The sequence below is a fragment of the Vanacampus margaritifer genome, chromosome 2 (assembly GCF_051991255.1).
Source record: "Vanacampus margaritifer isolate UIUO_Vmar chromosome 2, RoL_Vmar_1.0, whole genome shotgun sequence".
In the NCBI taxonomy this organism is placed as follows: domain Eukaryota; kingdom Metazoa; phylum Chordata; class Actinopteri; order Syngnathiformes; family Syngnathidae; genus Vanacampus; species Vanacampus margaritifer.
Genome location: NC_135433.1, coordinates 36,198,604 through 36,221,836, shown reverse-complemented (window position 1 = coordinate 36,221,836; position 23,233 = coordinate 36,198,604). Strand labels below are relative to the sequence as shown.

At 40.8% G+C, this 23,233-nt stretch overlaps 1 protein-coding gene across 1 annotated transcript in view; it reads right to left on the bottom strand.

The window, feature by feature from the left end:
* The window catches only part of carmil3 (capping protein regulator and myosin 1 linker 3), a 99,104-nt gene that overhangs the window by 40,271 nt on the left and 35,600 nt on the right, over nt 1–23,233 (bottom strand). Inside the window, 13 exon segments of the mRNA XM_077557682.1 lie at nt 2,648–2,725; nt 2,803–2,853; nt 2,855–2,895; nt 2,898–2,912; nt 5,932–6,018; nt 7,975–8,069; nt 9,607–9,695; nt 9,804–9,879; nt 13,844–13,917; nt 14,385–14,455; nt 17,705–17,799; nt 21,866–21,987; nt 22,070–22,129. Coding sequence (XP_077413808.1) covers nt 2,648–2,725; nt 2,803–2,853; nt 2,855–2,895; nt 2,898–2,912; nt 5,932–6,018; nt 7,975–8,069; nt 9,607–9,695; nt 9,804–9,879; nt 13,844–13,917; nt 14,385–14,455; nt 17,705–17,799; nt 21,866–21,987; nt 22,070–22,129 — 954 coding nt within the window.

Below are 23,233 nucleotides of genomic sequence, written 5' to 3'. Positions count from 1 at the left end.
ATTTGTTTAAGATTTTATTTAACTTTTGAAGACATGCTACTGCCCCTGGGATAACTCAAGTTTTTGTTAGATTTTTGAAGGCGAATGATTCAAGTTTGACTGTTAAAATAACTGTATTTTTCACCTACACACGTTTTAAAATGTTTATAATGGATAGGAGGCAATATTAGGGCACAATGGCTGTTGCCCCTATTTTACTGTAGAGTCAAATACTGATGAAGGTTTCGGGTACGAAACTTAAGGTTTCTTCCTTAACGTGACGTCAGGCGCGTGCACGCTCTCTTGCTGCGTGTTCGGGAGGAGGGACGGCGGAAGTGTTGGGAGTGTGTGGACGCGAGCGTGCAAAAAAAGAGTGTCAAAATAATAATAAACCAAGACTGCAGTGCGACCGCCCATCTCCCGGTTGCTCCTTTTGTTCGACCATTGGGCCGAAACTTTGGCAATGTGCAACGGGAGTTATCCCAAACACCGGCCTTGGAGAGGAAAATCTCCCCTGCGTCCCTCGACCACGGTCAGGAGACCGAGCAGGAAAGGACAACACCTGTCTAGTGTGACAAAATGGGCAAATCTGAAGTCGGTGGCGGAGGAGGACGCGGCTCAATATTGGAGCAGCGTTGAACAGGTGGAAAGCACTAAGAGGACAAAACGGGACCCACAGCTTCTTTTCCTCTTGCTAAAAAGGTAAGATGTCACAAAAATGCGGTAGGGTCTATTTATTATGAGCAATGCAGAATAAAACTACCGCACACTGACAAACTAACGTCTCGGCGCACTGGGCGCGTGCACATCGCTGGCTTCCATTCCGCTTTTTCGCCAGAGGGGTCAACAAATCTGCAAAAACTCAGAAACTTAAATTATGCCCCTTTAAGACAAAGATGTCTATTGACTAAGATTTATTTATTTTTCTAAACGCCAATATTTCACAAATCCTAAAAGTTATGTAATGCTAAATAATGCCTAAAAACTCAACACATTTCAGAGCTGGAGTTTGTATTTTTTAAAATTTTGGTGCCAATATTTTCCCTTTTAGTGAAAATGAATATCGGCTCCAAATATCGGTTACTGGCGTCCTTGATTACTAATAATCGGCATTGAACTTGAAGAAAAGCATATCGGTCTATCTCTAGTATGTTTGGCCTGTAGGGCTGCAGAGAGCTGAATGCCAGACAGAATGCAGCTTCAGTGGTTTGTGAGGGAACAATTAGGGAGTGGGAAAAGTTCGGAGACCACGGAGAACGACTTCAGGAGGGCTTCGAGGACAATCAGGTTCCTCATTCGACATAAAAAAAAAAAATCAACAGTGTATAGTTGCTGCTGATCTTGACTTGGAACGTTGCAGGTGGTGGGTGGTACTTTCAAGACTTCCTTATTTTCATTGACATGCCTTCTAATGGGGGAGCAGGTGGACTCCTCTATTTCTGGGGTTGAGGTCGTAGAGGAAGTATTCAAACTTTATGAAAAAGGAATAAACATATTGCTAAATAAAAACCTTTTGTCAGTCAGGGCTTGGCATCATTCTCTGTAACAAGTTTCGGTGCAGTACTTGGAGGGCTTGCACTATTGTGCAGGTGTGACTAATGTTATGGCCAGTGAGAGTACCCACTCAACTGATACATCAGCTCATCAATGTGAACGAGACTGATATCACAGTGATGAGGATAAATTTCAATTTAGTGTATCTCCATCTTTCACGATGATATGTCAGCTATATGGTAAGGTAAGCAGCAGACTGGCCATAAAAAACACATGCCCAGTCAGCTCTTATCACAATCGCCTACATCCTCACAACTAAGGTGCCCACTAAAACAGCCAGAGTGCAGTTCAGTCAGCCTTTCAGTCCGCCTCTGTGTTAGCCAGCAAGAGCAGACACACATCTAAACTCACTTGGAACTCAATTGGCATTGTCATCCTTGTTAGTGTTTGTGCTAATGCAGCAAGATACTATTTTGTGCTAGAAGTGTCTCTGTGGCACATTTCAACGTTAGAAGTCTCCTCTCAGTAATAATGATATAAAATAAAAAAATAAAATAATAATAGATTTAAAAAAAAAAAAAAAAGAGCGCCATGATGATGACATGTCAAATCGGTAAAATTACCGAATGAATAATACTGAGCTCTCCAGAGAGAGAGAGAGAGAGAGAGAGAGAGAGAGGAGAGAGAGAGAGAGAGAGAGAGAGAGAGAGAGAGAGAGAGAGAGAGAGAGAGAGAGAGAGAGAGAGAGGAGAGAGAGAGAGAGAGAGAGAGAGAGAGAGGAGAGAGTGAGAGAGAGAGAGAGAGAGAGAGGAGAGATGAGAGAGAGAGAGAGAGAGAGAGAGAGGAGAGAGAGGAGAGGAGAGAGAGAGAGAGAGAGAGGAGAGAGAGAGAGAGAGAGAGAGAGAGAGGAGAGAGAGGAGAGAGAGAGAGAGAGAGAGAGAGAGAGAGAGAGAGAGAGAGAGAGAGAGAGAAGAAGAAAAAAATAAGTCTCTCCTCTCAGCTGACAAGGTTGCATAAAAAATCTGATGAGGAAAAAAAAAATTCTGTACAAAACTGCCTTTCTATTCGGCATCACTCAATTGACTGGTTTATATTCTGCATGCCATCCCGGGTCTGTGTTTTTGGCCTGCATCAAAATGAGATCAGACAGCATATGCCTGGTGAGTGTACAAACCGAGTCCACTGTGCAGTCCGTCCCAGACACATCCAAATGCACTAGACAGTTGGGCTGGGCAAGAAATAGGTACAGATTCTGCACAGACAGGAGAAGATTGTTAGCGTATAAAAACATATACCTTAAGGTAATATGTATTGACGTACGAGTCTCACCGTGGCATCCTCTCCAGACAGAACCCCTGGGTTTTTACTAAGGTCCAGGTTGTAGCAAAGAATTGGAGTAATCGTCACTTGAACACAATGCCTGGACAGAGACACAACACCTATAGTGGGGAAGGTGGAGGAAGAGGGAATATTGAGAATCTGTATGAACAAGATGCAAACATTTTTCATAATCATCTGAAAATTGTCATATAAGCAACTCGTTAGCAATCAGCAAATGCAAAACCCAATAATGGAAGAAGATACGGAAGCTTGGCAGCACTTTCTACTACTAATACTGAGCTCTTACAGCAGGCTAATATTAAACAGGCTTTTGGAAGAGGCCCCCCAACCCTTTTCCCGATCCCTCTTTTCAAAAGGCGACTGAAAGCTGGGACAAAGGAAAAACATTCTCTCAATGGAGATTGCTTCACTTTACAGTCATAGGACCAATGAGAGACCTCATTAAAATACTGTAGTCATCCAGCCACAATAGTGTAGGGCACAGCTCGCCACGTGGAATAAATGTGGCAATAAAATGGGAGAAAAATATGAAGTCAATATTGATCATGAGTGTTGTGTGGCTTAATACAGTATTAATACAATGTATTTTCACAGGAGGATGTCAAATTTAAATGTGTGACAATTATGGTGAAAGTTAAAATGCCCTACAATGATGAACTATAAATATGCATGGTATATATGCCATACTGCAAAATGTGCAAATGCAATATTATTCAATGAAAACATTATTCTGTGCCACAATTCCAGAGCATGTTTTTAAATCATAGCTAAATAATTTTAACCACTCACTAATAAAGCTGGTAAAGCAAGGAACATAGGAAAAGCTGAAACCTCTCATATTAACTGAAATGAAAAGCAATCAGCATTTATTTATTTCAACCTATTTATATTTGAGGGCCCAGCCTCCTAAAAGGACTGATGTATGTATTCATACAATCTATATAAAAAAGAAGAAGACACACAGTTGTTTTTGTTTTTTTATTATTATTATCCTTCATTTGCAGTAACTAGAAGAGAAAGAAGAGGGTAAAGGGAGTCTAATCCCCTCTTTAACCATCAGTGACTACTCTCCTCTGCAAGGAGAGATTTGTAAAGAGTCATTCCAGCGTGTATGATCAAAGCTGTGAAAATAGATGGTTTATATAAAGCACTGTCTGAAAGTCTAAAAAATATATTAGAGGGGTGAGTATAGTAAGTAAGCAGGATGAGAATGGGAAATAATTTAAAGATACTTAAAAATACATCAATATATTTAGCATGTAAAGAAAGTCCTAATTAAATAGGGTTTCAAGGTCGGCTGTCAAGATCACCCTCTAAATGTGTCTGAGCATACATATTGACGTACAGTCCTTTGCTAAAGAGTGTAACTCACTACAAATATCTCAATCTTTGTTTGTTTGTTGTAGTTGTAAATCAAAGTGTATACTGAATGTAATGTTTATATGCTCAACTGCTTGCTAAACTCAATAAAAATGCTCAATTAATATGAATTAACTACATGTTAATATTCTTATTAAAATAATATTTATAAATTTATTATTTTTAGCTGGCAGTTTTCTACCCCAACGCACCATTGCATTTCAATCATGAAAGGTTCGGGTCCAACAGCAGAAAATAACAGACGCATAAAAATATTCAGATACAAAATTGTATACGGTACTTCCGTTGTTTTATCTACGTTAGGACCAGCCAGAGGTCATGTCCTCTGAAGTGGCAGCTTAAATATTTAGAACACTTGCTCACTGAGGAATTAACTTTGGCCTCATCACATAAAAAACGACATTTGACCTTTGACAGGCAATGGCTAAAATCAAATCATCTGTAAAATGAATAGATTTCTGTATTGTCTGGGATAAAAGCAATTTAAGTGGGACACTGTCCTAATGGCAATGGGGGATTTCAGAGAAATAAAGATCGACTTATTTTGATTTTGACCTGGTTATCGTTTGGATAAATGCAGTTCTGTCATGGCTCAGTTTCATTATCTTTGTGCCTAGTATTAGCACAAATAAAGTAGTATGGTTGTTCTAAAAGGGTGTCACTTTAAAGAATAAAATAACAGTCTGTCTAAAAGCTGGTAAAACCATTTTAAGAACAAATAAAAAATATATAAAAAGGTGACATGATGACAAATTTGCCTGTTTTGAAACACTCTACACCAGTTGTGGGCAATTTAATTTACAAAGGGGCCACATGAGTAACTAGAAGGCTTGCTGGGGGCCAAGCCAGCATGCTAACCTCAATTTTGTATAAATTTTAGTGTATTTAGAAAAGGCGTTTTGTATTATTGATAGCAATAATAATAATAATAATAATAATAATTATAATGATCAGTGATGACTTGTAAAATGGTAAATGATACTTCATTTTATAGTGCTTTTCCACCTTACAAGGCCCTCAAAGCACTTTACATTTCACTACTCATTCACTTACTGATGACGCAGCATCAGGAGCAACTGGGGGTTCAGTATCTTGCTCAAGGATACTTCTAGGTGGTCACAATGGCATGGGATCGAACCCACAACCTCAGGGTTGGGAGACGAGCACTCTACCTATTAAGTACATTATATGAAAATTGTATATGAAATTGTAGCTGCATACATAGGCCCTCTTCCCACCAGCGTGCAGGAAATATGAACGTTGCTAACATTAGGATCACGTGGTCATTTTTGCTAGTCTTTTTTTTTTTTTAACTAGCTGCCAGCGTAATGGAAAATTAGCTAAAAAGCAAACGTGTCGATAAATTGGAAAAACTGTAGACAAAAGTCATAGCTCTTGCTAACTCTCTCGTTCTAGCATCCACGTGTGCACATTAAATAAAGCACAACTTTCAAAGTAAAAGCACCGCATATGTTACACTTTACTTGGAATTCATGGTGATTGTGAGCGGTCAGAGACTGTAGGTGGAACGGATGTGGCCCCCGCACCATACTTTGCTAAGAGTTGCGCTAACTTAAAATGTTCATATGTTTTCACTCCCATTACATATACTGTAATTGCCTTAAACTGGTTAATGACCAAACTATTGCTTTTCAAAGCAATCAGAGGGTATATTAAGCTTTAGGAGGCAAATTTGTGTGAGGACTCTCCAAGTATCCAACATGAATTGAGTCTTACCTTTGGAAGAAAGCGAAGTCTTTGAGAGATTGAGGAGACGCAGGCCCTTATTTAGACGGCACACTTGTTGAATCAGATTGGAAACTCCTGGTGTAAGGCAAGACAATGACAATTTTAACAACACTAATAAAGTAGCTATTAACCAAAATCAACACAAAATGAGCGCTTTAGCTGATGAACCACCTTATCAAAACAGCAAAATGAGAAAAAAAAAAATCCTACCCACATTTTTAATCAGGATTTTCCTCCAGATTAAATGATTATCACCATTGTGTCAAACCATAATGTTTCATAGAAACCATTTTTTGTTACTGCATAATCGTGTTTACATAAAGAACAATCAAAACAATACCTCACATTGCTTGGCTGTGGTAATAATAAGCGAGGAAACAGCAAGACGGCTTTGCTCTTTAAAAAAAATAAAAAAATAAAAAAATGAATGTTTCACAGCATCCACTAATGAAGCATACTATGAAAAGACCAGCCCACACATTTCTGCTGCTTTTTATCAAGATAAATTGCCTCATACCGCACGCCGACAAAAACTAAAATACAAAAGACATACCCACAAATATGGAACAAGAAAAAATGTACAAGCCACCAGCATGTGTTGCATGATAAAAACACAAAATTTGTTATAACTGAAGGTCCTTGTGGCTTGCGCATCAAGTCAAAATCTGCTTCCTCAGAGCTTTTTCCTTTGCCTGTTCATAAGAAATGGGTGGGCGAAGTCCACCAGCAAACAGAGGTGCTGTGGTTAATACCCTCGGAAAGGTCCAGTTGAATAATCACAGTCACCGCTGTTGAACTTCTAATTAGCCAAAGTTCTTTAAAGTAGTGCTGGGCGATTACTCAAAAAATAATATTCACGATTATTTTGCTTGATACTGGGATTAGCTCCAGCACATCCGTTACCCTCGTGAGGATAAGACTTACAGATAACAAATGAAAGACTGAATGATTTTGAAGTCACATTTAATAAAAAGTTTCATTCATTGATTTCAAAATGTTATTCATTCAATTACCATAACTCAACTTCTCAAAACTACTATAGCCTCATGCCTATTTATCAAAGCAAATGCATGGAACACTCTTCTTTTTGTGAAATTCAAAATGACCTTGAAATTTAAGCCGCTTACATTTTCATTTTTCCGCAGCCACGCATTTGCTGCATTGCATCTTTGCACACATTCAAACCAAGCACCCACCTTATCTCTTTATGGTATTCCTTGTTCTAATTTTATTTTCACGTCTTGGGAGATACTGTGCGAACCTGGGACCCCAGTTGTCGTATTTTGAGCCATATCATGAGGAAATATGTGCTGATATGACAACAAAAATCCTTCAATCCTTGACAACTTCACTTTAAATATAACTTGAAAGAACAACCAGAAAATAAATTATTAACCAAGTAAAATAAGGCTCTACTAAAATAATAGCAATAAAAAAATATATAAAAATAACTATAAATGTTCCTGCTGTGCACACATTGGCCTCCTAGTGCCAGTGTGGAGTCGGACATGCATGGAGTACACACTTCTAATGAGATAAGAAGAGTAGAAGAAAGTTGCTATTGACCACTATATAACTAATTTTTCACAGATTTGGGAGAATGTGCCTTTGAGTATTGTTATATAATCTGTGTGTCTTTGTTCCTACTGTACCTTGTATGTCATCACACCTCTACCACAACAAGTACTTACTCTGCAACTTTAACGTTGCACCCACATGTATGTTACGTTTGAAAAGGAAAGTGTTTCGTGATGTCAGCAATATATGAAACACATGCGATTCACAAAGAAAGAGCATGTGCACATATTAATTATGTGAAGTACTGAGAGAGGCCACTCATGAATGAAGCATCAAGGACAAATAAATGTGGTTAAAAAAAAAGTAGAAGGTGAAAACCAGGGATCACTGAGAACACATATTGATTTACAATTCTTCAAAAGCATCCGAAAGCCAGGATCAGAAGCAAAGGATCAGAGATGGCCCGAGAGAGCGTGAAGAGGAGGCGAAGGAGGAGGAAGCTCAGGCTGATACCTTGGTTGTCAAGCGTGTTGTGAGCCAGGTTGAGAGAGTGAATCATGGAGGCTGGATTCTCTGACAGAGCTGTTGCCATTTTCTGAGGAAAATCCCTGCAGGAATAAAACATGTTAAAAAAAAATACTATGCAGTTCCATCTAGAGTCTCACATTGAACCATGATCAAATTAACAATCCAAACTATTATTTATTCTTGATCTTAATGTTTTGTAATTGTCTTTCATTTATTAAATTAATTTTTGCCTTTCTCTGTTTTGTAAAATTAAAAAAGCATTTGGTGTAAACTTTATTATTTAAAGCCTCCATTATAAAATCACCCACGTGTCTGGTATCAATCTGCATGTCTGATGTTTCTAACACACTAATCTGTGTCACAATTATGAGTAATGAGTAGATGAGTAACCAAAGACCATGCCTACAGATGACTCTGATTTGTACATCGGTGTGTCTGACACTCAGACATGAAGCAAACTTTGACAAAAACAAACTTTGGGCTGTGCACTCATGGGCACACAACACACAGGGAAAATTGTGGAATTCTACTTTTTAGTGGATGTCAGAAATCTGTGAACAGCGCCTCTGCTGGTTGAAGCTTGGTAGTACATTAAATTTTACTTCAAGACATAATCAAGAATCCACACAATCAACAGAACTCTTAATTAATAGTTGACCGATTATTATACCCTTTATTAGTTCAATCATGGGTACAATAAATAAAATGATTTAATATCTTGTGGTAATGACCTACTTTAATGCTCCCGGGGATATAATAATTTTAGTTTTGAGTTAATTTACAAATCGGAGTAATTTCCCATTCCTTTTAGAAGACAGACATGTTTGGCACACTGCTTTTTAAATAACATAATGAAGCAGGTTTTTCCACTTTGCTTGCAAAAGAAATTGGTGCAGCACTGCCACTGTCAATGCCATACAAATGAGCTTAAACACTCTGAATACAACTTTTAGCACAGATGACACAGATCTTTTGCAAGCACAACACATAATGGAGACTGTAATGAGAATCTAAAGCATACAGCGAAAAACATACTGTCCAACTTCTATCCATCATGAAATATTAAATGTCATGTTTGAGACCGAGTATCATAACAAGTCATACTGGTTTCATCCTAGGATGTTAAAGCATATATTATGATAGAATATGCTATTTTAAGCTCATGAAAAACATCGCAACTTTTTTCAAAAATCATATCCCAAGACATGCAATTCATTTGAAGTATTCTGAAATGAGGAAACAATGCTGCCTGCCAGATGATTTTGGTAGAGAAACAATCTTCTGCAGGCAGGTGGGGAGATGTGACATCAATATGTGTAGAACACAAAAGAAACAGAACTAAAAAGGTCAAGCTAGTGAGAAAAAAGGAGCGTGGTTGGTGAGGTGGGAAACAGAGATGAGGCGCGGTGCAGGTGAAAGGCCGGGCAGAGATGAATGTGAAAATAAAAGAAGCAGAGAGGAGAGACAGAGGGACAGAAAAGGCCGGCGAGCAGTGGGAGGACAAAAGAAGAGATGCAGCGAAGTGTGAAGGTGCAAAGAAGAAGAAATGTGGCAGAACAGCGGCACTTTAATGCAAAGGTGACGAGGTAGGTGGGAGGCTGTCAGGAAGAAACCTACGATTTTAGTCCAGCGTTTTCCAGAGTGAGTTCTTCCAGGCTGTTGGACTTGCTAACCGTATGAAGGACCTGCTCCACCACTTCTGATCCCTGCAGAGTAAAACAGGATACAAATTACCTTTATTAAAACATCATTGCTAACTGACACTGAAATCAGACAGGAAAGGAGGCAATAAGGAAGATTTAAACACTAATTACAATACGCATGTCTCTGCAGTACAGCTTGGTGAACCAAGTGTTGTACGCAATGGAAGCCACAATCACAGCCAGGTCCCTGGAACACACAAATTAGATCCATAAATAGGCTAAATCAATCTCCTGGAAACATCAGTCACAGATTCATACAGTCACATTATTGCAGCTAAGCTTCTTTGTGGCTGCCTGTGCAGTTTATCATCTAGGAAGGGAGGACGCTTTGGGACGGAACGCTGTCTGAAAGATGACTGATACCACTAACACACTAAGGAGGAGAAACAAGGAGAGAAAATAAGAAAGACAGAGAGAGAGAGAGATATTGAGAATAATGACTGAGTCACGGGATTATTGGGCTAAGACAAAGTGTGTGTTAGCAGCTGACCTCAGATGCAATTAAATCTGACCTGTTACCTTCAGCTAGTAAAACCACAGCTGCCCATGTGTGTTTACATATGTCACTTTGGAAAAGTGTGTATGTGCGAGTGAATGAGCGAGCGAAAGGGAGAGAGCTCAAGGTCAAAATGTATGTTGTCTAAGTACATACAAGCTTGCAAGGATGTCAGTCTACACATGTGTATGAAATAAGTCAATAATTCATGTGTCACGGGTTCGTAGTTCTCCAAACAATGTGAAGGGCTGGCGCAAGGTCTAAAAACACATTTGATACAGATATAAATAAAGGATTTCCCCACACCTCCATTTTAATCTTTAAGTAGTAAATATATATATATATATATATATATATATATATATATATATATATATATATATATATATATATATATATATATATATATATATATATATATATATATATATATATATATATTAAAAAAAAAAAATAAGAAAACAGATATCTCAGAGTGGTTGTGTTGTATAGCCTACATGTGAATGAGGCCCCCCAAGGTGTTCGACCAAACTCACAGTTTTGCTCTACCTGCTGTACATCACTGTGCAAACAAGCAGTGGCACAGTGATGGGAAAGAGAAAGAGAACAAGCCCAGCGGAAGACAAGGAAATACAACAAGAATCCAAGACAAAGGGGAGTGAAAGTGTGATTTAGCCAGAGGGGGTGGGTCCTGTTGCAAGTGACTGCAACAGCCAAGCTTCAGGCTGCGCGTTAGCCCTGACTAAAACAGCTGAGCCTCAATGTGAAACATGATGCGTGGTGTCAAGATTTATTATCAGCACAAACTCTTGATTCATATTTTGACAGCAGGGTGTGCAGTTGACCTCTGAAGTCTTACACTCATGCAGTCTGGTGGTCCATCTTGTTCTTGCTTAGTGCAAAAACAGGTGTAGTGCAGAAAGTCAGTCTTTTACAGCATTTTACTATATCCATCCATGTGTAAGATAAAGTTGCTGAAAATAAGCATAATACGATATCTAAATGTATGACAGCGGAGTTCGCAAGGTGGGAGGGGGTGAAGGGAGATGGAGACAGAGAGAGAAAGAGAGAGAGAGACAGATGAAAGGAAAAGGGAAAAGGAGGAAGGTAGAGAGTAATGGAATGTGAAAAGGAAAGGGGAGAAAGATGGAAAGGGAGGAGGAGAGAGATGGTTGGAAAGGGAGAGAGAGAGAGAAAGAGAAAATGAAAAGGGGAGAGAGATGGAAAGGGAGAGAGAGAAAGAGATGAAAGGAAAAAGGGAAAGGAAGGAAGAGAGATGGAACATGAAAAGGAAAGGGGGGAGAGAGAGACAGAGAGAACATAATCAGACAGCGGTTTAGTCGGTTAAATGTGAACTTGAACAGGTGAGCTCTTCTATTGAATGTGGGGTTGTGGGCGCATGTTTTGGGGGGGGAAGAACAAAGAGATGAGGAGAAGAAAACAGGAGACACTAGAAATGGATGAGATGGCCTCAGAAAAGGGCTTCCACATTCAGTGAAGAGGAACGAGCTGTGACGGTGTTCAGTCTGTCATCAGTCAGCCAATGAATAATCACCTTGGAGTTAGCAAGAAAGCTGTAAATGGGTCCAATCAGGGCAAGATTGAGGAAATGGGAACGTAGAAAGACACAAATGGGCTGAAGAGGTTCATGTGCCACAAATAGACTGTGACGCATTGTGTGGAAAAGGCAGTCACTCAGACTCTCATTCCCATATTCTTGCAAATAATTTCATGAATTCTTGGGCAAAATGATCAGTTTGCTTCTGCTGGCGTCTAACAATCATCTTAAAACTTCGACTGAAATGCAGGTGCGTAGTGTTTAGTGATGCATTGGCGCAAGAGAACAAATCATTCAAGAGAGGCCTTTAAAAGCTGCGACTGCCGACAGCTTCTCCAGAAAAGCCCCATACCAAATGAATAATCGGGAGGAAAACTTAAGTGCTGTGGGGGGTTTTTGCACACCATTTAATTCATTAATATATGCATGAATGGCTGCAATCGTGCTTCGAAGAATGGCTTTGTTATTTACCCACAAGTCTTCCCCCCATGATTATGTAAGCATTTTCAAGTTTGAACGCACAGGATGCTCTACATACAAAGTGCTGCGTTCAAGAGCAATCATCAGCTAAAAGAAGGTAGGTTGCTGCTGTCAGTTAATGTGGCGAATCAAGAGTGGACATTAAAAATGGACACAAAAAAAGATGGCTGAATTGGGATACAAGAGAAGACATGACATTTTACAGTTGTTCTCCTGTCCTATTTTCAGAGACTGACAAGCATATCATTCATCTCCCTAGCGTCCTCCCTCCTCACCGATGAGTTGGAACTAGAGAACAAAAAAAAAACTGGAATTGAGCCGAGTGAGAGAGAAATGAGAGACTAATGCACTCAACTTTAAACCCTGCGATGTTCCTCTTAGGCAACCACTCAACCTTAAGACGATGTAAGATACGGAGTGACAGCTGATGAGATTCTTGCTCTTAAACAACACTTGCAAATAGAATAAAGATGAACGCAAAGACAGTATCAGACTAAAGTTTACTTATTAATGTCTATATCAGCAAAGTCTATTAGAATAATCATTAAGACCATTTTAATTTGTGTGGAAGAAACTGTGTATGTTGTAAATGGGTGCTTATTTTACATTTTCAAGCACATTTTCCAAACAATTATTTGAAGTGCACACAAAATGACTAACCTTCTATTTACTGGTGATGGTGGTTAATTATGCTGTAGTGTATAATGCCAAATGCTGAGACATTATCCATTCATCAATTTACAACACAAAACGTTGCAAAAGTGTTTCTTTGAATTTAGTGTTAATTGTCTTGAATAATCTGGTCAAATGAAATGCACTGCTACGCTCAGTTCAGTCTCAACTCATTTATGGACTTGAACATTATAATTTAAATTACTTCAACTAAAACTACAGATCACAACTATACCACTCCACATGTCAAGCAGCATCATTCTGCTACATGCAACAAACATGGAAACAAGAATTGAGAAGATTCAGAACCCCTTTCAACCCAACAAACTACAGTCATTTCTGGACTATAAGGCGTACCCGACTGACTATAAGCCGCGCTAGCTAAATTTGGGCAATACTCGAGTTTGTTACATGTATAATAAGCCACACCAGACTGTAAGCCGCAGGTGTTTTAATGTCACCGCAACGGGTTCCCGAGGGCGTAAATTGTTTCTCCTAGTGTATTTTGGCTCACTTTGTTTGTTTTGCTCTGCCTGACACTCTTGTGCTTCCTTTATAGTGTGCCTCTTTGTGATTTGATGGGTAAGCCGCACCTTTGTATTAGCCGCAGGGTCAAATGCAATTAAAAAAAGTAGCGGCCTATAGTCCAGAAATTACTGTAGATGAAAGGTGAAAAGAATGAGTCCGCTAAATAGTCTGAATTTCTTCACTATATAAATGTGGTTCTAAAAAGGCAATATTGTTTGAATGTGTAAAATCTGAAGTGGCATAATATTTTGGCCGGCTAAAATATGGATACCTATGGCAGAAAATTGTGCTCTTGAAAATTAACAAATGACCTCATCTTTATCTTTCCCTATAGTTGATCATGAACATTTATTGAAAGGCTCACTACTAATTGTGAACAACCAGTACGCCTACATACAAAGATGGAAATTGTGTCACCTGCTGTCAAGATGACTGAAGTCCAGCAAATTTAACTCCCGGTTATCCTGAGAGTGGTAGATGGTGTCAACATCCTGAAGAAGAAATACAAAAGCGGTTAAGTCAGAGGAGAATAAAGCAGATAGGTGAGAATTAAATGACAATGTGACTTTTTTAACAGCATTAGAAGGTACCGTTTCATGTTACAAACTAGTTAGCACCCTTTCCAGTGAGCAACCTACATGAGTAAATGTTAAGAATTTTTCTTTTTTCTTACTGTTTTTCATTATAATTTTATATTTAAGCTCTAAAATCGTTCATTGCTCAGATTAAATAACAGCCAGCACAGACAAAAGACCCCAAGTGGAAATCTTGCAGTAAGTTCCTGGTATTTTTTTCTGTGGCAAAAAGGAGCTCCGGCTCTGCGTGTAATACTATCTGAAATGGCACAGGAACAAGAAAAACATTTTCTGCAAACTTTTCTGATTGGATAACTACTCGCTGCATTTTTAACCACCACTGATCTTCAACAGTTAGGCTCAGATTTGTAGATTTTCCTTACCCACTGCACTTCCTCTTTGCACCCAATTCCATTGTAGTCACATAGAGCTGCATACGTCTCTGAAAACCCCCCTAAATGATAAATGGGATAAGAACAATTAATCTCTAGCGCTAAGAGGGGAAAGATAAAAATAGTAAAGATGAAAGTAAACAAAGATTTCAGTTGTAAAAAAGACGTGCATACACCGTCACCTTTACTTGTAGTTTAAAAGGCTTACATAGAAAAGAAATGGCTTACAAATGACTTGGTACAATTCACAGACCCAATAATCAGATGAACAAAGTGGCGGCATGGCTCAGTGATAGAGTGGTCATCTCACAACCCAGAGGTTGTGGGTTCGATCCCATGCCATTGTGACCACACCAAAGTATCCTTGAGCAAGACACTGAACCCCCAGTGAGTGCTCATGCTGCATCATCAGTAGGTGAATTAGTAGTTGAATGTAAAGCACTAAATAAATGAAGTACCATTTACCCCGGCCTATACCCATGGGGCGTGGCCGGGGACAGCCCGAAAAGGCAATGTGGATCCCCCTTCCCATGGGCTCACTAACTGTGGGAGGGGCCAAAGGGGTCGGGTGCGCAGTGAGCTGGGTGGCAGCCAAAGGCGGGGGCCTCAGCGGTCCGACCCCCGGCTACTGAAGCTAGCCCTGGGGACATGGAATGTCACCTCTTTGGCCCGAGCTGGTGTGTGAGGCAGAGAAGTTTTGACTAGATATAGTCTGACTCGCCTCCACACAAAGCTTGGGTTCTGGTACCAATCCAATAGAGAGGGGCTGGACTCTCTTCCACTCTGGAGTTGCCCACAGTGAGAGGCACAGAGCAGGTGTGGGCATACTTATTGCCCCCCGGCTAGGCCCTTGTTAGTTGGGTAGTCTTCCTCCGCCTTCAGGTTGGGGGACGGGTCCTGTTGTTTATGCTTATGCACCGAACAGCAGCTCAGAGAACCCACCCTTTCGAGTATTTGGAAGGTGTGCTGGAGAGCGCTCCCTCGTTCTCCTGGGAGACTTCAACGTTCACGTGGGCAATGACGGTGAGACCTGGAGGGGTGTGATTGGGAGGAACAGCCCCCGATCTGAACCCGAGCGGTGTTTTGTTATTGGACTTCTGTGCTCGTCACGGACTGTCCATAACGAGAACCATGTTCAAACACAAGGGTGTCCAAATGTGCACTTGGCACCAGGACACCCTAGGCCGCAGTTTGATGATCGACTTTGTAGTCGTGTCATCAGATTTGCGGCTGCATGTGTTGGACACTCGGGTGAAGAGAGGGGCGGAGCTGTCAAGTGATCACCACCTCGTGTTTTTTTTGGCTACGATGGCTGATGCTGGTCCAACCTGGCAGACCCCAACGTATTGTGAGGGTCTGCTGGGAACGTCTGGCAGAATCCCATCAGAAAGAGTTTAAACACCCACCTTCGGCAGAACTTCTCCCTTGTCCCGAGAGAGGCGGGGGACATTTAGTCCGAGTGGACTGTGGTCGTAAGGTGGTTGGTGCCTGTCGTGGCGGCAATCCTCAAACCCGCGGGTGGACACCAACGGTAAGGGATGCCTTCAAGCTGAAGAAGGAGTCCTATTGGGCCTTTTTGGCCTGTGGGACTCCGGAGGCTGCTGACAGGTACCGGTTGGACAAGCAGAGGCAAAAACTCGGGACATGGGAGGAGTTCGGTGAGGCCATGGAAAACGACTTCCGGACGGCTTCGAAGAAATTCAGGTCCACTATCCGGCGTCTCAGGAGAGGAAAGCAGTGCGCCATTAACACTGTGTATAGTGGAGATGGGGTGCTGCTGACCTCGACTCAGGACATTGTGAATTGGTGGGGAGAATACTTTGAAGACCTCCTCAATTCCACCGACACGTCTTCCTTTGAGGAATCAGGGTGTGAGGACTCTGAGGTGGGCTCCTCTATCTCTGCGGTCGAAGTCACTGAGGTGGTTGGAAAGCTCCTCGGTGGCAAGTCCCCGGGGTGGATGAGATACACCTGGAGTTCCTAAAGACTCTGGAGGTTGTGGGGCTATTGTGGTTGACACGCCTCTAAAACATTGCGTGGACATCAGTGACAGGGACTCTGGATTGGCAGACCAGGGTGGTGGTCCCCCTTTTTAAGAAGGGGGACCGGAGGGTGTGTTCCAACTATAGAGGGATCACACTCCTCAGCCTCCCTGATAAGGTCTATTCAGTGGTGCTGGAGAGGAGGGTCCGTCTGGAAGTCGAATTTCGGATTCAGGAGGAGAGTTCGCCCAACCATTCCAAATGTGCTTTGTGGACTTGGAGAAGACGTTTGACAGTGTCCCTCTGGGAGTCCTGTGGGGGGTGCTTCGGGAGTACGGGGTACAGAGCCCCTGATACGGGCTGTTCGGTCCTGTACGACCGATGTCAGAGTTTGGTCCGCATTGCCGGCAGTAAGTTGAATTTGTTTCCAGCGAGGGTTGGACTCCGCCAAGGTTGCCCTTTGTCACCGATTATGTTGATAATTTTTATGGACAGAATTTCAGCAGAGGCGTTGAGGGGGTCCGGTTTGGTGGCCTCAACATTGCATCTCTGCTTTTTGCAGATGTGGTGCTGTTGGCTTCTTCAAGCCGTGATCTCTAACTCTCGCTGTAGCGGTTAAGATGAAAATCAGCACCTCCAAATCCGAGACCATGGTCCTCAGTCTGAAAAGGGATGAGATCCTGCCAGTTCAAGTATCTTGGGGTCTTGTTCACGAGTGAGGGTAGGTTGCAGTGGGAGATCGACATGCGGATCGGTGCAGCGTCTGCCGTGATGCGGACTCTGTATCGGTCCGTTGTGGTAAAGAAGGAGCTGAGCCGAAAGGCAAAGCTCTCGATTTACCAGTCGATCTATGTTCCTGCCCTCACCTATGGTCACGAGCTGTGGGTCGTGACCGAAAGAACAAGATCCCGGATACAAGCGGCCGAAATGAGTTTGAGGGTGTCCAGGCTCTCCCTTAGAGATAGGGTGAGAAGCTCGGCCATCCAGGAGAGACTCAGTGTCGAGCCGCTACTCCTCCGCGTTGAAGGGGAACCAGTTGAGGTGGCTTGGGCATCTGGTTCGGATGCCTCCTGGACGCCTCCCTGGTGCGTGTCCCACCGGCGGGAGACCCCAGGGACGCCCCACGCTGGTTAGACTATGTCTGTCGGCTGGCCTGGGAACGCGCCTTGGGATTCCGTTGAAGTGGCTGGGGAGAGGGAAGTCTGGGCTTCCCTGCTAAAGCTGCTGCCCCGCGACCCGACCCCGGATAAGCGGCAGATGATGGATGGATGGATGGACTATTTAACGTTATGAGTACAAACATGAGATTAGTCAGCAAATAGTACTCACCGCAGGTTTTCTGTGGGTCTAACGGTGACTCTGAAATTGGTGAATATTGGTGAATTCCATCAGTTGTGTCTCCTTCTGCTCGACAAATAGGTGGACTGAAAAATGAGAGAATTGCAAGTGTAATGTTCACATTATCAAACTGTTAAGTGGAAAGTCTATTGGAAAAAGTGATGAAAAATGTTTATAATCTAATATAAATAAAAGAGAAGTCACCCAGGAAAGGAAATATTAAAGATTAAATGTTAACTTTGGCTGTGACTACAAGTGGTATTCACACTTGTTATGTTTAGTTTAATTGCTGCAGGTGGCTTATTTTGCTCTAGTATGAACGCTATCATCATGCAAACAAAACAAGAAAACTACTTGAAAGAAATATTTAGAGTGAGGTGCATTACACTACGCAGATCAAAATGGCATGGACCAGCATTCAAATAACCACAAATACATTGAGAAAACATCAATATTTAACGGCAAAAATCAGCAAACTGGAAGTTGCTGTTCGTGGGCGAGTGTTGTGTAGTTGGGCATAAGACATATTAAAACTAGTTTTTTTCAATGAAATCTAAGCTGATAAATATGGGAAATTACAAAAATTCAATACAACACACAGCTTTTGGTCCAATCATACAAATGTGATTGTGAACGCTAAACCAACCAAACAAAATGTGCACAGTCACTGCACACCATGTATCTTTTTTTATTGAGGGGGGGGGGTGTCCAGTTTGGTGGCACTACAGAAAAGGTGAAGAGGAGGAGGAGAGGAAGAAGAAGAAAAAGAACAAGGAGGAGAAGATGAAGAAGAAAAAGAAAGCGGGTAGAAGGATGATGGGATGGAAGGAGAAAATGGTAAAGAAGAAGGAAGTCAAGAAGAAAAAGGAAAAGGATGAAAGAAAGAAAGAAAGAAAAAGGAAAGAAGGATAATGGGATGGGAGGAGAAAATGGTAAAGAAGGAGAAGGAAGAAAAAGAAGGAAGAATGAAGGAGAAGAAAAAGGAGAAGAAGAAGAAATACAAAAAAAAGAGGAACAGCTGAAGACTCAGACCGTGAGAGACAAAAGTCGCTGTTTTTTGTGAATATCAGACATCATATTTGGAAGAAACCAGGTATGTCTTATGACCTGGCCAAAACCAAGCCTAAAGAGAAGGATGGCGGTGGCAGCATAATCAGCTGTAGGGAGTTTTTCAGCGGAGGGAAGTGGGAGACCAGTCAGACTTGAGGGAAAGATGAAGATAGCACTGTACAGAGACATCCTGGATGAAAACAAAGCCAAGATACCGCCTCTGCGATTGTCCTTGAGTGGCCCAGCCAGACTTGAATCCGACTGAACATCTCGGAAGAGATTTGAAAATGTGTACCAACACTCCCCATCCAACCTGATGGAGCTTGAGATGTATAGCAAAAGAGGACTGGGCAAAACTACAAAAACAGCTTGTATCATATACAAAAAGACTTCGGGCATCAATTGATGCCAAAGGTACATCAGCAAAGTTGTGAGCTAAGGCAAGTACATTAAATTATTTTTTTTGTTATAAATATTTTCAAATAAGATCTTCTGTTGTCATTTTAGAATGTGTGTGGTTAATAAAACTGTAATACAACACGTAAAAAAAGAGCGAGAGAAAGATGCACTGTGTATACTTTGTAGATGCACTGTATTTGACTTGATTTTAGTACAAAGTCGGTGCTTAACGAATTAACAAAATTGAGATGAAAAGATTGTTGGCTAAATGGAAATGCTTAGACAATTCTTTTGGAATTATTAACATCTAAACTGCAAAATAATTTCCATTTTGCAGTTTGAAGCTTTTATTGCTGTGATTATATATATATATATATATATATATATATATATATATATATATATATATATATATCATTCCAGGTTTGCTTCTCTTTAGAAGCAATATCCTCTGGTAAACAGAAAGGAGTGAGAATTGGGTTTATAAAAAAAATTTAAACCTGCTTTGACTCTTTGATAGGATTAAGCCCATTTTACAGTGAAAGTCAATAACGGCCACAAACATCCTTAATCCTATTTGTCAACAAATCACATACAATACCTAGCCACATCAGTGACCTTAATCCTTATGCCATCTCTATAATGCATTCATTAGGCAATTGTGGAGTGTGCGTTATAATACTATCACCATTATGTACCTCAATACAGCGCCACCATTCAGTTACAAGGTAGTGCAGTCAGGTTCCCTCTCTTTTCTCCATACTCGACAACACTCAAATATTATAGAGGCGATCTTCCACAATTATCTTTAAAGAAAAGAGTTTATTCAACAGCCCAAACACTACAACACACACACACACACACACACACACACACACACACACACACACACACACACACACACACACACACACACACACACACACACACACACACACACACACACACACACACACACACACACACACACACACACACACACACACACACACACACACACACACACACACACACACACACACACACACACACACACACACACACACACACACACACACACACACAGGATTTCATTCAAGATTTCCACCATGGTCATTCGAAGATGAATGAAAATACATTTCTCAAAATCGACTTCCTCATTTAATCGATCAAAGTAGAACACACAAAGCTCAGATTTGTGACACAATAGAATAATAGGCAGATTTTCAGCATCTGGGAAGCAAATTTTGATGAAATGGTTTACTAATAAACCAATGTACAATTTCAAATGGTAAGAATTACTGTTTCACATCTACAGTAATTTCTGGACTACAAGCCGCTACTTTTTTCACTCGCATTCAACCCTGCAGCTAATACAAAGGTGCGACTTATCCATCAGATCACAAAGGGGGCACTATAAAGGAAGCGCAAGAGCGTCAGGCAGAGCAAAACAAACCAAGTAAGCCCAAATACAGTAGGAGAGACAGAATGAGAGCGAGACAATTTGCGCCCTCATTATGGAAAATAAAGTCGCGGGAACCAGGTGCGGTAACATTAAAAAGACCTGCGGCTTACAGTCGGGTGCAGCTTAAAACTGTAGTATTTCCCAAATTTAGCTAGCGTGGCTTATAGTCAGGTGCGCCTTGTAGTCCAGAAATGACTGTATATTATGTAGCATAAGGTTTTAGTGACCCGTTTAAGGGTCCACGGAGATAATGAGTCCATCGACTCATCGCAATAAGAATCATCTTTATTGGCCAAATATGTTAAAAACAACCAAGCATATTGCTCTTGTCAGCTGGAAACGATGATTTTGGTCTCCTCTTGGAGATGAGCAAACAGTAGGAGGGGCATAGCTCAGGTGGCAGTGTGGCAGTCTCCCAAGCTAAAGATCATGAGTTTGTTCCTCAACCCCTGAGTGACTTTTTTTCCTCATCCATCCATTTTCTTAACCGCTTGTCCTTAAAACGGTCGCGGGGGGCGCTGGAGCCTATCCCAGGTGGCTTCGGGACAAATCTAAATATTATTTTCTAGTTAAAAAACAATTATGAATACATAAGAGAAATTAACACACTTCACTTAATATTGAACGATCAACTAGTTTTGTTTTTTTAAATAACATGTTTGAAATGTAGACTCTGCATTGCGGCAAACTGTATTGTCTTCTCTACAAACATTAGAAAGTGAGGATTGGACAAAGTAATGTAAAAAAAACACAGTAGCATTTTGCTGTCTAAAACAGCATATACGAGTAAGTAATTTTGGTCATGGTAATCTTGCTGTGAAATTTACAAACAATTTCAATTCTACTTTATCTTGAGGCCCTTAGAACAATAACCCATTCTTAGCCTTATCTTCTTCTGGATGGATGTGGAGGTAAAGCATAAAGTCTTCTACTCTACTGTACTGTATTTACTAAAAATGAGCCCAGTCTTTGTCTTAAGGTCTCAGTTCCTCAGTGTCAGCTGGCTAAATTAGTGCCAATGATTGCTGGGTGTTAGAATGCAGCATGACACAAAAATGGGTTTGATGCGAACTACAGAGATACAAGGATTCACTTGGCTGCTGAAGTGGAAAGCCGGCCAAAAGTGAAGCTGCCAACAACCCAAAGCTCTGTAGAGCACTGTTACTGTTGGCCAACTTTTGTCTTTGCTTTTCAGCTTACACAACACAAAAACAGGAAGACTTCTTTCCTTGAGGCAAAATGGAGTCTTTGATGCTTACGCATAAATGGAGTTGTTGAAGACTCGGGAGAGGGCGTAGTTGATGTGACTGACCATGTGATCCAACTGGTCCTGCGTCTCCAGTCTCATCGAATAAGTGGTCTTGTCGGTATCGATTATAACCTACAGGATGTAGATAAGACAGTGTTTGCCCTCATATTTATTCAGGACAAGGAGCAGTGGGAAACATCTACAACAGTGGTACCTGATGCTCTTGATAAGTGTTCATTGCACGTATTTCCAAGAAGTTGAACGTGACCTCCACCTTAAACAGAACAGATCATCATCATGTTGCTTCTTGTTAGACGTGTGAAAGCTACTGGCGGTGATTTGCATCTAGAAATCTAATGGATAGAAAATTACAATCCCCTCAACTTCACAGAAGATGCAGATATTATCCAAGTGCCACATAAGTTTGAGGACAGCAGATTGCATGCTGGGAAAATGAGATAGCATGAGTTGTGTTTATGCAGGTGTGGCTTCTATCCACTAAACTCAGTGTTGACAACATTCGTGATATGAATGCTACAAACAATGCTTCTTAAAACTTAGCGCCTTTATAGGAACTCTCAATCATAAAAAGTTGGAGATTCTTTAAATTCGCAAAATGTCATGGATTTTGCATCAGCCAAAAGGTGCATTTATTTTAAAAAACGAAAACAAAAAAACATGTCTATAGTAGTAGTTAACAGTCTCTGTCAATGTAACTTGACTTCATAGTGTGATTTGCAAAAAATATTCTTGCTATTAAATTACATAATTTGATGATTCTGTTTTTTAGAATTCACAATTTTTTTTTAAAGAACACCAAACGCAACTGTCACCGCCCATTTGCGTACCAAGCATTTGGCACTTAAAGAGAGTGTGTAATTTCCTTCTCAAGTGACTTATTCAAATGGACAAATCTTGAGTGAACATGCTCTCTGCAATCACTTCATGAACAGATTCGGTCCTCTTTCAGTTCAGTTGAGCTCAGCTGTGAGCGTGTGCCGCGCAAGAAACTCCCCTGCAAATGGCAAACTCCGTGGTGTGGCAACAGTAGCTGAGCATGGCAGGAATGCCGACGAGGTGGGCGGCTTGTGGGCATCTTTTTTTAATTTTATCATTTCCTTTTTTCTTTAACAAAAAAAAAACAAGACACAAAAAAGACAAATAATCTAACTAATAGTATTTACCAAAGACTATCTAGCCAAGAGAAATACAATTCATCACAACACAAAAAAGAAAGCATCAAAAACACAACCAACAAACCCAGAGAAACCAAACCAAAACAAACAAAACAAATCACAGAAATGACCAAAAAACTCAAACCATACTGTACTTGTTAGAAACATACATATTCACATAACCTACACATATATATACATAC